Here is a 12,979-nt window from a genome sequence, read left to right on the forward strand (position 1 = left end):
CCAAGACAGATGGGCTGAGGGATGGCTCAGGTGGGCTGGTATGAGCCAGGTCCCATGTTCTGATGCACCTGGGGAAGCCCATGATCTCACACCACATGATTCAAGATGGATGGATGAGATCCAACTCCTGCTGCAATGACCGTACCACCAGTTGCAGACAGTGATGCTCAGCACACACAGTGGGGCATCCATGAGATTCTAACACACGGTTGCTCTGGGTGGTTGGATATGCACCCATGAGGCATGGTGCAGAGGTCTTAGGGCCCACACATGGGGTGGCTGAGAGCCTCCAGGTTATGAACCTCTGGCAGGACTTGGTTCACGGGGTAGAAATCAAAAGGCTCTTCTCATTACAGCCAGTGCTGTGCTTAGAGACAGAGATGCTCCAACATTATTGCATTTTATTTTTAAATGGGAAAAAAAAAAAAAGTCAGGAGGATTAAATACCACAGATGGCACAGAGATTGTTTAGAAAGTCCAGCTTAGAGCTTTACTCAGAGTGCTTAAATTGATATTAGAAAATACAAACCTTAAAAAATGTTATGAAAGGAAACCAGAATGATTGAATCAGTTTAAAGAAGCTGATAAAAAATAAGATATATGCTCTTAAATTTGTGGAAGTTACATCCATGTGAAGGCAGTAGAATGAGCCCTGGTAAGTTTATTAGCAATAAAAGAAGGCAAGCAATGAAGACACCAGAATTTGGCCACTTTCTTTGAGGGATAACATCTGCACTTACAAACAGCCTCTTCTTCAAATGTTCCAGGACCAGGAATTGAACATTAGAACCTGTTTGACCAGGAGCTGGTCAAATTCAGATTGAATATTCAAGGAAAAGATGGAAAAGCAAAAAAAAAACAACAAAAAACACTGCAACTGCCTTAGCTGAGAAGAAGCTTTGTTGGATCCCCAGCCTAGAAGATCCCTTTTACAAACACTTGAGAGGCTCTGTCCTGCCAAAACAGAGGTGCAAGACAGTAGTGAAACAGAGGAGATAGCATTTCCTGTCCAAATAAACTAAGTATGAAACTCAAACTTCTCACTGTATCAAGTCATCTGCTGCTTTGGCTCATCCTTGGTAGCTCTAATTTTCATCAGGAAGCTACAGGAAGCAAATATTATGCTGGATTTTGAAGAGGTCGTCAGTGGTAAAAAGACAACATACAAGTCAATGCACTTTGCAGAGCAGGCAGGTGCTTGCAAGAGATGTAACTAATGGGAGAAATGGTTGATGCATGGACTAACTATGTCACCAGGCAGGCAAAATCCAACTTGTGCACAGGAAAGTCACACCTCAAAAATAGAATTTATGGAGGGGTCAACAAGGTATGAACGTTGGACATTATCTCATAATCTTGGAAGGGTATTAAAGCTTGCAGAGGACACTCTGCCACTGATAGGGAAGAAGATCCTCACTTGGCTGAGAGAGAAAAAAATGCAGTCAGTTTTCCAGGGTACGAAGATCACTCATATCACAAGTAAGCACTGCAGCCCTTGACTCTGAAGTCTCCAAAAGAGCTTCTCATAAATACAGAGTTCAGCACCTCCCAGCTGCTAAGGACCTCCCTTGCCCCATCACCACTCTGCTCTCTTCCCTGCAAGCCATCCCTACTAGCTAGGTGCCTGGTCTGTGCTCAGCTGCACCCATCTGCTCCTCTCTGCAGGATGCTGCCAAGGCTCCAGGAAACCAACCTGAACAGACTTGAAAGATGGGCCTGGGTGAATCTAATGAGGTTCAAGACAGCAAAGTGCAAGGTTTTGCACTTGGGCCGGAGGAATCCCAGGCATTTATACAGACTGGGAGGAGCAGACCTTGAGAGCAGCCCTGCAGAAAAGGATCTGGAGGTCCTGATGGATGAAGAACTGAACATGAGCCAGCAGTGCTCTTGCAGCTTGGAAAGCAAATGGGATCCTGGGCTCCATCAGAAGAGGGGTGGCAGCAGAGACAGGGAGGTGATTGTCCCTCTCTGCTCTGCTCTTGTGAGGCCCCATCTGCAGCACTGCGTCCAGGTCTGGAGCCCCCAGGACAAGAAAGACAGGGAGCTGTGGAGAGGGTCCAGAGGAGCCACAAAGATGATCAGGGGACTGGAGCACCTCCACTACAAAGACAGGCTGAGGGAGCTGGGGGTTTTCAGCCTGGAGAAAAGAAGGCTGCGGGGTGAGCTCATTGCAGCCTTTCAGTTCCTAAAAGGAGCCTACAAACAGGAGGGGAATCAACTTTCTGAAAGGGTAGATAACAACAGGACAAGGGGAAATGGTTTTAAGTTGAGGGAGGGAAGATTGAGGTAGGATGTCAGGGGGAAGTTCTTTACTATGAGAGTGGTGAGGTGCTGGAACAGCTGCCCAGAGAGGCTGTGGATGCCCCATCCATCCCTGGAGGTGTTCAAGGCCAGGTTGGATGGGGCCCTGGGCAGCCTGGGCCGGTATTAAATGTGGAGGTTGGTGGCCCTGCCTGTGGCAGGGGGTTGGAGATTCATGGTCCTTGAGGTCCCTTCCAACCCTGGCCATTCTGTGATTCTGTGAAACCCTTTGCACAAATTCAGGGTGAAAGTCCCTTGGAAATCGCTGACTATACTACGACATCTGGACAGGCTTGCTGGGAGGTTCAAGAATTGCAGATATCACCTCCTTTCTTCTTGTCCCATTTGGTCCTCTTTGCCCTCTATCTACTAATATCTGAAGGCACAGTCTGCAAGGGGACAAGTAGTGCAGCATGGCACAACAGCCAGGCAGAGCAGGAGCTGTGCCCTGGCACCCACACCCCGGCACCCAGACCCACAGCACCCACAGCACTGAACTCCTAGGATGGTTCTTGGCTACCAAGAAGCATTGGGCTGGGGAATGCATTGTGGTGAAAGCTCCCTTGGTTTTGGCTGAACATCAGCTACAGTGATATGCTCAGCGTAGGTCGTGAGGCCTGCAGTAAGGACAGTTCCCCACTCTCCAGGAAGGGGTGTTGCATGCAGAAATGGGTCAGAAATGATGGCGAAGCAGAAACTGCTGTGCAGAGTTGCTCTGGGCAGCCAGTTGGGCATGGAGAGAAAGCAGATGGGCAAAAGGAGGGGGGAAAATGCAAGTGGCAGAGAGGAATGATTTCACTGCCGCCTGGCTGGGTGATGCCCACACACGGCAGGAAGGAAGTATTTGGCTGGAGCACAGTGTGGAGACACTGGGGCTCCCTGTCATAGAGAGCTCTTAGAAGAGGGTGTTACTGGCAGCAGAATGTTGTGATCCACATCGACAAGTGTACTGAAAACAAGCCTCGAGGTAAAGCCACGCGTGGGCTCAGCATTCTCAGAAGCACTGCGGGTTCTGAGCTGTTCCTGAGCTGTCCAGATTGAGCAGGAGGGCAAATTCCTGCTGGAAGCACCGGACTTCTTCCCAAAGAAGGTGGAAGTGATGCTGGCTCTGGAAGTCCCAGTGGGTTCCCCTGCTCAGCCACTGTCGGGACGTGTCCAGCTCCCACTTCTGCTCAGTGCCAAGACCGGGATGGGAAATTTCTCAACCATATTTTCCCAGTCCCTGTGATGGGAAAGGAGCAGCTGGGAAAATCCCGATGAGCTCAGTGCTGGGACAGACCCCGCCAATGTCCTTGCCAGCAGAGAGCAGCAGGGAGGCAGATCCGCTGGGGTGGGCTCACTGCAGGACCACCCCCGGTTGTTCTCCTTCCGTCCGCAAACCCCGGGAGGACAGCAGGCGGCAGCACCTGCCCAGACACCCCAGATTCTCCCCAGACAGTTACACCAGGCTCTCGGGAAAGTTTCTGTTTATTTGGGCAAAAAGGAGGGACCGTGTGCTGGTGAAGCGGGAAATGCCTCAGAGCCATGATAGGGGTGGCAGAGCAGCAGCCTGGAGCTTTGGCACATTAGTCTTGTTCTTTTGGGAAGCAGCATCCATCCGCCATCCTGTGGAAAGCAGCCAGGAGAGGTGTGCTGAGTTTTTGAGGTGGGAGGCCAGCAGAGCGGGCAGGACCTTCCTCTGCTATCTGGGCTTCAGCCATCTCCAGGGATGAGTTTCTAGTCTACCCCTACAACTAAATGGGCACTGCTGTGGGGGGGAAATGAATGCTAGGGCTGCCCAGTGGGCTGACAGCCAGCATGTTTTGCATGGTGAGACACCAATCCCGATTTGCCAGCTTTACTGGTACATTTCATTGCAGCCCCTTTGGCAAGATCCAGTGTCCTGGCCCTTGCTACTGGCTGAACTCAGCAGCCATTTCTCCACTGAGCAGGTTTTGGTTCAGGTGTCACTACCCACCATCAGGCAGCTGTACCTCCATTGCATCCCTGTGCTCTCCACTGCAGGGAATACCCAAAAGAATGCATCCTACCTGGATGTATGCTCCGGCACATCTTCAAATAACTCAGCCCCCAGAGTAATTTGAGGAACTCATGGTGGCCCCGTGTTCGGGTGCCAAGGGGAAAATTTTCAGGTGAGGATACATTGCAAATACTGCATTGCACTGCAGCAACTTACCTACACTTCATCAACGCTGCATTCGTCTGTGAAAATAAAGAGAAAGGCTGAGAGCAGGGCCTTGGTCTTGCCAGTCCCATTTAGCACTCACAGCAGGAGGCAGACAATCCAGGAACATGAGCAAGACAGAAGTCACAGTGTGCCAAGCCCCTCATCACCTCCTGGCTGTCCATAGCACCAACCAGTCCCTGCCAGCCCACTCAGGCTCCCCGTGAGGACGGAGCCAGCCAGGTGGCTCTGAACACAGCACTTGGCCACACTCACCCTGGCTGGGCAGCATGGTGATCATCTCGTCCGTGTAGTTCCTCTCCCTAGCAAGCTTCCTGAAGATCGCCGCTGCTGCGGGGCTCACCTCACGGCTTCTGCCTGAAGGAAGAGTTAGCTGCTGGCTGGGTGGGACAGGTAATGCCCTGGCACCAGGGTCCCTGGGCAGCCCAGTGTCTCTAGGATCCCAATCCCACCCTTTCTGACCACTCCTTGCAGCTTTTAGCTCTGTTTCACCAAATGACTTACCGAGGCCATGGATACTTGGCACAGTGCAGAAACCCAAGACCCAGCCCCAAAATGCTGCTCCTTCCACTTCCCCCTGCCTTGATCCACCTCCTAAACCAGAACTGGCACATGGGCAGTTGCAGCACAAGGTGTCTCCATGTCCCATCCTCCCCTTGCCCCCTCATGACCACAGCCCCAGATTGGCTACGCACTGTAGAGCCTCATCATGTGCAAAGTCCTCCCATTCTTCACCCTAGTTGCAAGGATTACTGCATAGCTCTTGTAGTCAGTGTCCAGCACTTCCACCGTTTTCTTGGCTTCCTCTGAAAAAGGACATGGAGCAAAGTGAAAATCTGCTACATGCCCCTGAGAGCTCCCATGCTGCAAAAGGACTATCAGAGTGTGAATGCCCATTCACTGATCCACCCAGCCCATATTTCTGCTGCATCCCTCCTCCTGGCTTTTCCTCTTGGTAAGACTCCTCCAAAAGCCTGGAGAGCCCACAGATCATGGCACAGATCAGCAGAGCGACTGGGACCTTGAGTGTAGGACGGTCTAGGGGTGGCCATTGTGGGCAGCAGAGCATCCTGGCCAATTTGGGACTAGCACTTGGGGAGGGATAGGGGAAAGCACTGCTGTTTTGTCCCTGTTGCAAAATGACTGCTTCACCCACAGTTAGGCTCATGTGGTATGAGGCTGTCCTCCTGCAAGCAGCTTCCCAGAAGGAGCCACTGCTGGTGGGGCAGGGCCCCAGCATGGGGTGGTGTTGAGTGGGTGGTTGGGACCAGTGGTGGGAGGTGTCCCAGGGACAATTGGTGTGCCTCCGACTCTGCCCATAACTTTGTCCCCACTCACCTGAGTAGTAGACTTCACCGTCGTCACTGGTCTTCTTGAAGGTTGTCTCCCATTTTCTGCACCCCTTTGGGCTGCAAGGCAAGGAAGAATGCCCTGTCACACATCTTCAAGTTGTGCTCAGAGCCACCTGGTTTTGTCCCTGCTAGGTGAGGTTCCCCTCCCCAGGACACAAGCTTTGGAGTCAGGGTCACACCTCCAACACAGGAGGTGCTGATAAAGGATGGTGTGTCCTGGGGAGAGCTGCCACTCGTGCAACTGCCAGAGCAGGACAGGGAGAACAGAACCTGGCACTTATATTGGGCAGCAGAGGAGACCTTCAGCTGCTGACAGCTGGTGCCCCAACTCAGCCTCCCTCCAGGTTTGTGGGCGTACTGGGTAGGGGCACCTGGAGGGGCACCCACTGACCAAATCCAAGGGAGGGAAGCACCTGGCACTTACTTGGGGACAGCATAGGAGACCTCCAGCTCATCCTCTCCTGGGAAAGAGATTCTGACCATTGCCATCTTCATGTTGCCCTTCTCACGCAGGAAGAACTCGGTGTTGGAGGCCAGAGCAACAACATACCATTTCCCTGCAATCTGTCAGTGGGAACGGGCTGTGAGCCTGGAGGACCTGGCAGGATGCGTCCCTTTCTGGGCACCTGTATCCCATACGGACACCTGAACCCCTGTTGCATCACTGTGCTGGGGCTGGGTGTGCAGTGCTTCCAGCATTAGCTGTGGCGTCCCCAGCTATCCCCAGCAACCGAAAGGTCCTCCCATCCCCACCCTAGTGAGCAGAGCCCACAGTCCCTTCCCCGGCATTCCGCAGGTCACCTCGCTCCTGTCCGGCACTGTGGCTGCAGCCCCCGCGTGCAGCAAGCACAGCAGGGCCAGCCCCAGGCTCAGTGCCAGCGTCCTCATCTCGTGCAGCCTCCGGCGTCACCGCGGGATGGGGAGCGATCCCGGTGCTGTTGGCTTTATAGGGCTGTGCTCAACCCCCCCCCGCGCCCCCGCCCTGCGTGCTGTGCCGCACGGAGAGCGCTGCTATTGTTGGCGTGGGGCGAGGTGCTGCTGTGGGAGCTGAAACCATCCCAGGGTAAACAGAGGCTTACGGAAAGAGGAAAGTGTTGCAAGCCCTGAGGAGGGGTCTGAGTAGTGGGGTTGCAGGACTGCTATTGCACCACAGCTGAAAATGAAGATTTTCTTGTTTTCTTGAAGTCTCTTGTGAAAGAACAGAGGTACTTCTTGTTTCCCGGCTGAGAACTGCCGGGAGAAGCAGGGAGGTCATTCCCGGCACAGCGTTCATGGGCAGCCCCGGCACAGCAATGACTGGCACCTGCCCCGAGGCCGCTCCCATCGTCAACCCCACGCCTGGATGGCAGCGCAGGGTGCCAGCGTGCTGCTGACACGTGTGCCTTCTTGGCCAGGGTATGCTGCCCCTCTGCCCTGGCTCTTAGGGGCTCCAGGGTTCCAAGGGCTTGTGTTGCATCCTCACAAACATACCCAGGTGTGTGCTGACGGATCCCCATTTCTCAGCCACCACTTGCTGGGGAATGCAGGGGGGATGGGGGCATGGCCCTACTGCCCCCACGGCTCTTTGCCAGCAGGCAAATGGGGTGGTGGGTGGCAGGTGGATGTGGGGGCCCTGATTAGACATGGGGCAGCCCTTTGTCCACCTGTGCAGGGAGCTGGGTGTCCTAGGGGCTGCCCGCTTCCCACTCTGCCCAGCTGGGCTCCCCACGCTGGGTGGGCTCTGCAAACCGCGCAGCAAAGGAGCCCTCAGGCTGCCCTGTGGTTCTGGAGGGATGGATTTGGTGTAGGGCTGCGGTCAGCACCCCCAGCACTGACAACAAAAGCACTGAGCTCACGGGCAGCTTCTGCATCTGTTTCTTTCAAGCAGAGAGGTGTGCTCCCAGCATGGAGCAGCAGGGGTGGGAGGGGTGGGAAGGGGCAGCATGGAGTGGGCACTGAGCCAGGTCCCGAGGACACACAGCCCTGTGTCAGCCCTTCAGCTGCAGGGAGGCAGGATGGATGGACAGATGGACGGGGGGGTCAGCAGGCACTTGGAGGGGCTGTGCATCCTTGCTCAGCCTGTGCTCACTTGCGAGTCTTGGCGCACCGATCTGTTCAATGTGAGAAGAGGGATGAGCATGGCCCCACACTGTGAGTGCTGAGTCCTAGTGGAGCATCCCCACACAGAGGGGACATGAATGCCACCTCCCTTCTGGCATTCACCTGAATGCGGCAGCACGACCAGCATGTCCTCAGTCAGGCCCATGGAGTGGAAGAGCTTCTTGAACTTCTGCAGGAGCTCTGGGCTCATGTCCTGATTCCTTGCTGCAGGTGGAGACCAAAGCGGGGGCTGTGAGTGAGAGGTCCTACAGCCAGCACCGCACCTGGGGGTAGTCCCACAGTGGGACCTCTGGGATGGGCAAAAAAGTAAGGGGATGAGGTGCAGGATGGCCACCAGGCACCTCTGTGGCCACACCCTGGGGGCTGTGCACCCCCCATACAGCCCCAGCAGCCCTGGGGGTCTGCAGCTTGAGTGGCATGCTGCAGATGGGGATTTAGTTCAAAATGGCGCAAAGTGGGGTTATTGGTAACTGGGGATATTGCCAACGTCATGTTTTGTTCACTCCAAAAAGGACTCTTTGGGCACAGGAGGATGCTGGCGTGCTGGGTGCTGACGCAGTGGCCCTGGGTGGCAATGGGGGTCCCAGCCCTGCCACCCCCCATGGGATGGGCACCCACTGTAGAGCTGCAGCATGGTGCTGGGCTCCTGGCCGTCTTTCTGCTGGGTGTACACGATGGCGTAGTGCTCGTAGTCTGTGTCCATCACGCGCAGATCTCTCTTCTCTCCCTTTTCTAAATGACCCCAGAGAGCACCCAGTCAGGCCGTGGCTGCAATGTGCCCATCGGGGTCTGGGAATGGAAATGCTGCACAGAGCCACCAGCTGTGTGCAGTCAGCGGTGGAGGCATAGGAGCCGACCCACTTCCTGCTGCCCCTGGGCACAGCAGGACAGACGCTGACCACGCTGCATTTCAGGGCCCCTGCCCACACATACCTGTGCCGATGTAGTGCCCTGCCTGCCCACCGTGCTGGAACAGCATCATAATCTTTTTGCATTCTTCTGGCCTGGAAGGGGAAAAATGAAACAGCAAATGAGGCTTGGAGCCAGAGGGTGGCACGCCAGGCAGCAGGACATGAGGGGCCATGCAGCCCACAGCTTGGGCAGTGCCCGGCCCAGGAGGTACCACTGCAATGGGACTCACAGCGGGAGGACCGTCTCCATGGCCATGTGTCCCTCCGGCGTGAAGCTGATGGTGGTGACAGATGATGTCATCTTGTCCTTCATGCTCAGGAACACAGGGCAGTTGGAAATAGCAGCCATGATGTGCCACATCCCTGCAAACTGCAGCAAGCCATCACTGCCAGGGTTTGGGGGAGATCTGGAGAGCTACCATCTGCCAGGGGGACCTATATCCACTGTGGGGTCCTGTCAGCCTGTGGTGAAAGACCTGCCACCCCAACATAGTGACCTGCCACCCACCACTGGGTCCTGCCACCCACCTGGGGGACCTGTACCCACCATGGGGCCCCATCAGCTTGTGGTAAGGGACTTGTCAGCTGCTATAGGGACTTTCCACCCCCTCGCAGGGACTTGTCGTGTACTGGAGGGACCTGCCACCTGCCCTGGGGGACCTGCCACCCCATGGCAGGCACCTGTCACACTGTCACCCAACTGCAGGAACCTGCCATCTCCAATGGGGACCTGCCTTTCTGCACAGGGACCTGTCACGTGCCATGGGGACCTGCTGTTCTCTGCAGGGACCTGCCTCCTGCTGTAGGGACCAGCCAAACCTAGCATAGGGACCTGCCACCTCCCTGCAGTGCAGGGAGTGCAGAGCACTCCTGCCTTGTGCCACAGAGGTGAGCATGGCATTCAGCCCACATTCCCTGCGGCAGCTCCACATTCCCTAGGCTACCATAGCCCCAGGGTGTTGTATTCCCACAGCAGGCCAGCACAGTGGTCCAGCACTGGTCTGGTTATGCATAGGTACCCACACCTCACAGCAGAGGCTCTGGAGAAGACTCAGAGCTGAGATCAGGGAGTGCCTGGGGATGCAGCTCTGCCACCCTGCCCCAGCCCAGGCAGGCTGGCACCCTATGCCATTACCTTCTTGGTGTCGAAGTCCAGCTGCACAGGGACCTCAGCCTCTGCCCGCAGCAGGCAGAGCAGGGTCAGCACCAGGCTAGGCAGCACCGCTGTCATCCTCGCTTTGGGGTCTGGATGCTGTCTGGATGCTGCAGGAGAGGCTGCATGGTGCTGCCTTTTCCTGCACCTACCTTTATAGCCCCCACTGCTGGCAGCACCCCCCACCGCCCCACTTTATGCAACAGGTTACACAAGAGCAGTGATAAGTTGTCCCCGTGTTAGGTGACAACTTTGGCCCCTCCCAGTCTAATTGCTCTGTCCCAAATGAATGTGGCATTGTGTCAGACCCAGCACAGAGCATGTTGGGGGCTGCCACCATCTGTGCCAAAGTGAGTCCAGGGAGGGGGCCGTTGGTGTAGAGGATCCGGCTGTATCAGGATAGGGCTTAAGTCTGGAGTCAATCTGCAGCCTGCTGCCGGTGGGTGCAGACCCCATTCCAGGGCAGGGCACGGGGATCCCCACTCCAGGGATCACGGCACGGGGGAGCACTGGGGCAGCTGGGACTGAGCATGACATCCATCTGGTTTGTGTCCATCCTCTTGCTGTGGTTTTGGAGATCCCCTCTGTGATCGCTCATTACCACATGCCCACACAGCCAGCCTACTCTCCAGAGGGGAAACTGAGGCAGGGAGGCTAGTGTGGCCAATGTGGCAGATGGAATCTGATCTCCATAGCTGGTCTCAGCCCTTCTCAGCCCTGGGACCCCTTTGTCCAGAGGGGACAGATGAAACCCAGATGAGGGTTTCATCCAGAATTCATGGCCAGGCAGCACCGTGTGTGTGCATACAGGGTACAAACCCATCACCTTGCCTGCACTGCAATGCCTTCCAACCTCAACTAAGCAGGACCCCAGGAACGCCCATTGCGCACCCACTCCACAACAACCCAACAGACACGAGCAGGGGAACAGTGGTTTATATGGGCTTTAATAAGGACAGGGGCAGATATGCGGGGTGCAAAGCCAGGAAGTGAAGGTAGATTATGGCACTGGGGTCAGGATGGAGTGGTTGTCGGCTCATGGCACTCTTGGAGCTCCATCCAGCAGCAGCCTGCATGGGAGAGAAGAGAAATGAGTGCTGCTGAGCTGGTGGGGGTTGGCGTGGAGTGACAGTACCTCTGCCAGCCCCACACCCCCCATGCAGGGCCACCCCAAAGGGAGACAAGTAATGCCCCACTGAGAGCTGAGCAGCTCCCTGGGCTGATGGCACCAGGGCTCTGCAGGGTGGAGACAATGCTGGGATCCATCGAGGGCAGGACTCACCTAGGCAGCATCTGCCATGCACTTGTCTGCAGAAAGAAAAGCAGAGATCATCTTCACTGTGGTTAGGGGCACTACTGCCCCGGGACAACCCTCCAAGGACCTCCGCCTCCTCCCTCCATCCTTATAGGCTGAGCGCGGCCAGGAGCCACTGTGAGCTGCCCACCCTTACCTGTCTGGGGCAGGATGAGGATCTCCTCGTCCTTCAGGCCCTGCTCCTGGGAGAACTGCATGAACCTCTCCAAGCGCTGGGGTGCAAGCTCCTTGGTGCGGCCTGCAATGAGAGCAGGGTGAGGGCAGCCCCCGGGAGCCAGGGGAGGGGGACCCGGCCCGGAGGTGTTGTCCCATCACCCCCTCCTGCAGGACAGATCCCCTCTGAGGAAAGCCCAGGGGTCTCAGCAGTGGGGTGGGGACGTACTGTAGAGCAGCACCATGTTGGAGGAGCCGGTGCTCTTGGAGATCTGGGTGGCCACCAGAGCATACTCGTCATAGTTGGTCTCCACCACACGGATGTCATGGTTGCTGCCCCAGCCTGTGGGAATGGAGAGGGCACCACTCAGCCCAGCGCTGAGCCCAGCCCCCCACCCCTAAGGGCCACATCGCTGCAGGGTTGAGACAAGGGCCCAGAGGCTCACGTGGGCTGGTGTAGCTGAACCGCCCGGGCTGCTCCGTCCGGATATAGAGGCTGTTCCTCTTCTCGCACTGATCACCCCTGGGGAGCAGCACAGGGCCGTCAGCAGGACCACGGGGGAGAGAGGGGAATGGAGCTCAGCACCCCAGCGCCCACCCAGCAGCCCCCAGCACTGCACTGTGCCCCCCCAGCTCCCCACCACCCATACTTGGGGTAGGTGGAGGTGACCTCCATGTTGCCATCTGCAGTGACAGTGATGTCTGTGGTACACATCTTCATCAGGTGCTTCTTGTCCTTGAACCAGTTGGAGTTGGAGGCCAGGCCGATGCTGTACCATCTCCCTGCGAGCTGTACACAAACTCTGCTCAGCGCTGGGCAGGAGGGCTGTACCATGCTGCAGCCCTCACGGCCGGCAGAGCCGTGGCTAACAGCATATTGCTGCTCTCCCCATCCCCCCCAGCCCTGCTGGGAGGACAGGGCCACGCAGAGCAGAAGTGCCATTTGCGTCCATTCACAGCACAGAATGGGCCAGGACTCTGGGACAAACAGCAGCCAATACCACATACAAGCCCAGGCTGGGGCCAGCATGGACGTGCCCCCTTCCCCATCACCTCTTTGGGGCAGCTGTGCCACCCAGACTCTCCCAGGGGCTCCTTGTAGGACCCAGCAGCACAGCCCGTGCCCCAGCTTGGTGGGACTCCAATGCTGGGCTGAGGATGCAACGGGTGCCCCTTCTCCTTGTTCCCATGGCAGTAGGGCCCCCAGCCCACCAGTACCCCCCTTGCTAAACATTCCTGGGAAGATGGGCATCCCACACACCCCGGCCCCATGCACCTTGTCCTGCTGGAAGTCAGCTTGCACAGGAATGCTGTTCTGCGCATGCAGAGCCCCAAGCAGGGCCAGCCCCAGGATGCTGAGCAGCGTGGCTTGCATGTCCCCAGCCAAGCAGAGCTGAGCCGAGCGGGAGCTACAGGCAGTGCTGGACGCAGCACTGAGCCCCTATTTATGGACAGGCAGTGCAGCAGCCCCAGGGGGCTGGTGAGGTGGGCGGGCCAGCCCTGTCTCCC

General features: G+C 56.5%; 3 protein-coding genes across 3 annotated transcripts; all 3 read right to left on the bottom strand.

Annotated features, from left to right (window-relative positions):
- Positions 1–3,750: 3,750 nt before the first annotated feature.
- Positions 3,751–6,771, bottom strand: LOC100544929 (extracellular fatty acid-binding protein). The gene is made up of 7 exons (XM_003211160.4): positions 6,640–6,771; positions 6,263–6,402; positions 5,825–5,895; positions 5,182–5,292; positions 4,742–4,843; positions 4,478–4,503; positions 3,751–3,906 (listed from the first exon to the last, which is right to left on the bottom strand). Exons 1-6 carry the CDS (start codon positions 6,724–6,726, stop codon positions 4,478–4,480), a joined length of 537 nt encoding a protein of 178 aa, XP_003211208.1. The 5' UTR covers positions 6,727–6,771; the 3' UTR covers positions 3,751–3,906.
- A 916-nt stretch (positions 6,772–7,687) lies between these two features.
- LOC104913648 (lipocalin-15-like) lies at positions 7,688–10,149 on the bottom strand. Its single transcript, XM_010720678.2, has 6 exons — positions 9,985–10,149; positions 9,080–9,219; positions 8,872–8,942; positions 8,557–8,670; positions 8,041–8,142; positions 7,688–7,928 (listed from the first exon to the last, which is right to left on the bottom strand). Exons 1-6 carry the CDS (start codon positions 10,078–10,080, stop codon positions 7,903–7,905), a joined length of 549 nt encoding a protein of 182 aa, XP_010718980.1. The 5' UTR covers positions 10,081–10,149; the 3' UTR covers positions 7,688–7,902.
- A 779-nt stretch (positions 10,150–10,928) lies between these two features.
- Positions 10,929–12,900, bottom strand: LOC100545080 (lipocalin-like). Its single transcript, XM_003211161.4, has 7 exons — positions 12,747–12,900; positions 12,121–12,260; positions 11,917–11,993; positions 11,700–11,813; positions 11,454–11,555; positions 11,285–11,310; positions 10,929–11,072 (listed from the first exon to the last, which is right to left on the bottom strand). Exons 1-6 carry the CDS (start codon positions 12,843–12,845, stop codon positions 11,285–11,287), a joined length of 558 nt encoding a protein of 185 aa, XP_003211209.1. The 5' UTR covers positions 12,846–12,900; the 3' UTR covers positions 10,929–11,072.
- Between the last annotated feature and the right edge of the window lie 79 nt (positions 12,901–12,979).

This window comes from Meleagris gallopavo, chromosome 19, assembly GCF_000146605.3.
Source record: "Meleagris gallopavo isolate NT-WF06-2002-E0010 breed Aviagen turkey brand Nicholas breeding stock chromosome 19, Turkey_5.1, whole genome shotgun sequence".
In the NCBI taxonomy this organism is placed as follows: Eukaryota; Metazoa; Chordata; class Aves; order Galliformes; family Phasianidae; genus Meleagris; species Meleagris gallopavo.

Bases quoted from the DNA above. Each gene is read 5' to 3' on its own strand.
- LOC100544929 (XM_003211160.4), bottom strand. From the start codon at position 6,726: ATGAGGACGCTGGCACTGAGCCTGGGGCTGGCCCTGCTGTGCTTGCTG. The intron at 5,896-6,262 runs GTAAGTGCCAGG...CTTGCCTTGCAG, and splicing joins GTCTCCTATGCTGTCCCCAA to CCCAAAGGGGTGCAGAAAAT. The intron at 4,504-4,741 runs GTGAGTGTGGCC...TTATTTTCACAG, and splicing joins CACCATGCTGCCCAGCCAGG to ACGAATGCAGCGTTGATGAA.
- LOC104913648 (XM_010720678.2), bottom strand. From the start codon at position 10,080: ATGACAGCGGTGCTGCCTAGCCTGGTGCTGACCCTGCTCTGCCTGCTG. The intron at 9,220-9,984 runs GTAATGGCATAG...GGCTTGCTGCAG, and splicing joins TGGACTTCGACACCAAGAAG to TTTGCAGGGATGTGGCACAT. The intron at 8,671-8,871 runs GTATGTGTGGGC...GGGGTCATTTAG, and splicing joins AGGGCACTACATCGGCACAG to AAAAGGGAGAGAAGAGAGAT.
- LOC100545080 (XM_003211161.4), bottom strand. From the start codon at position 12,845: ATGCAAGCCACGCTGCTCAGCATCCTGGGGCTGGCCCTGCTTGGGGCT. The intron at 11,556-11,699 runs GTACGTCCCCAC...CTCTCATTGCAG, and splicing joins CAACATGGTGCTGCTCTACA to GCCGCACCAAGGAGCTTGCA. The intron at 11,311-11,453 runs GTAAGGGTGGGC...TTCTTTCTGCAG, and splicing joins CCTCATCCTGCCCCAGACAG to ACAAGTGCATGGCAGATGCT.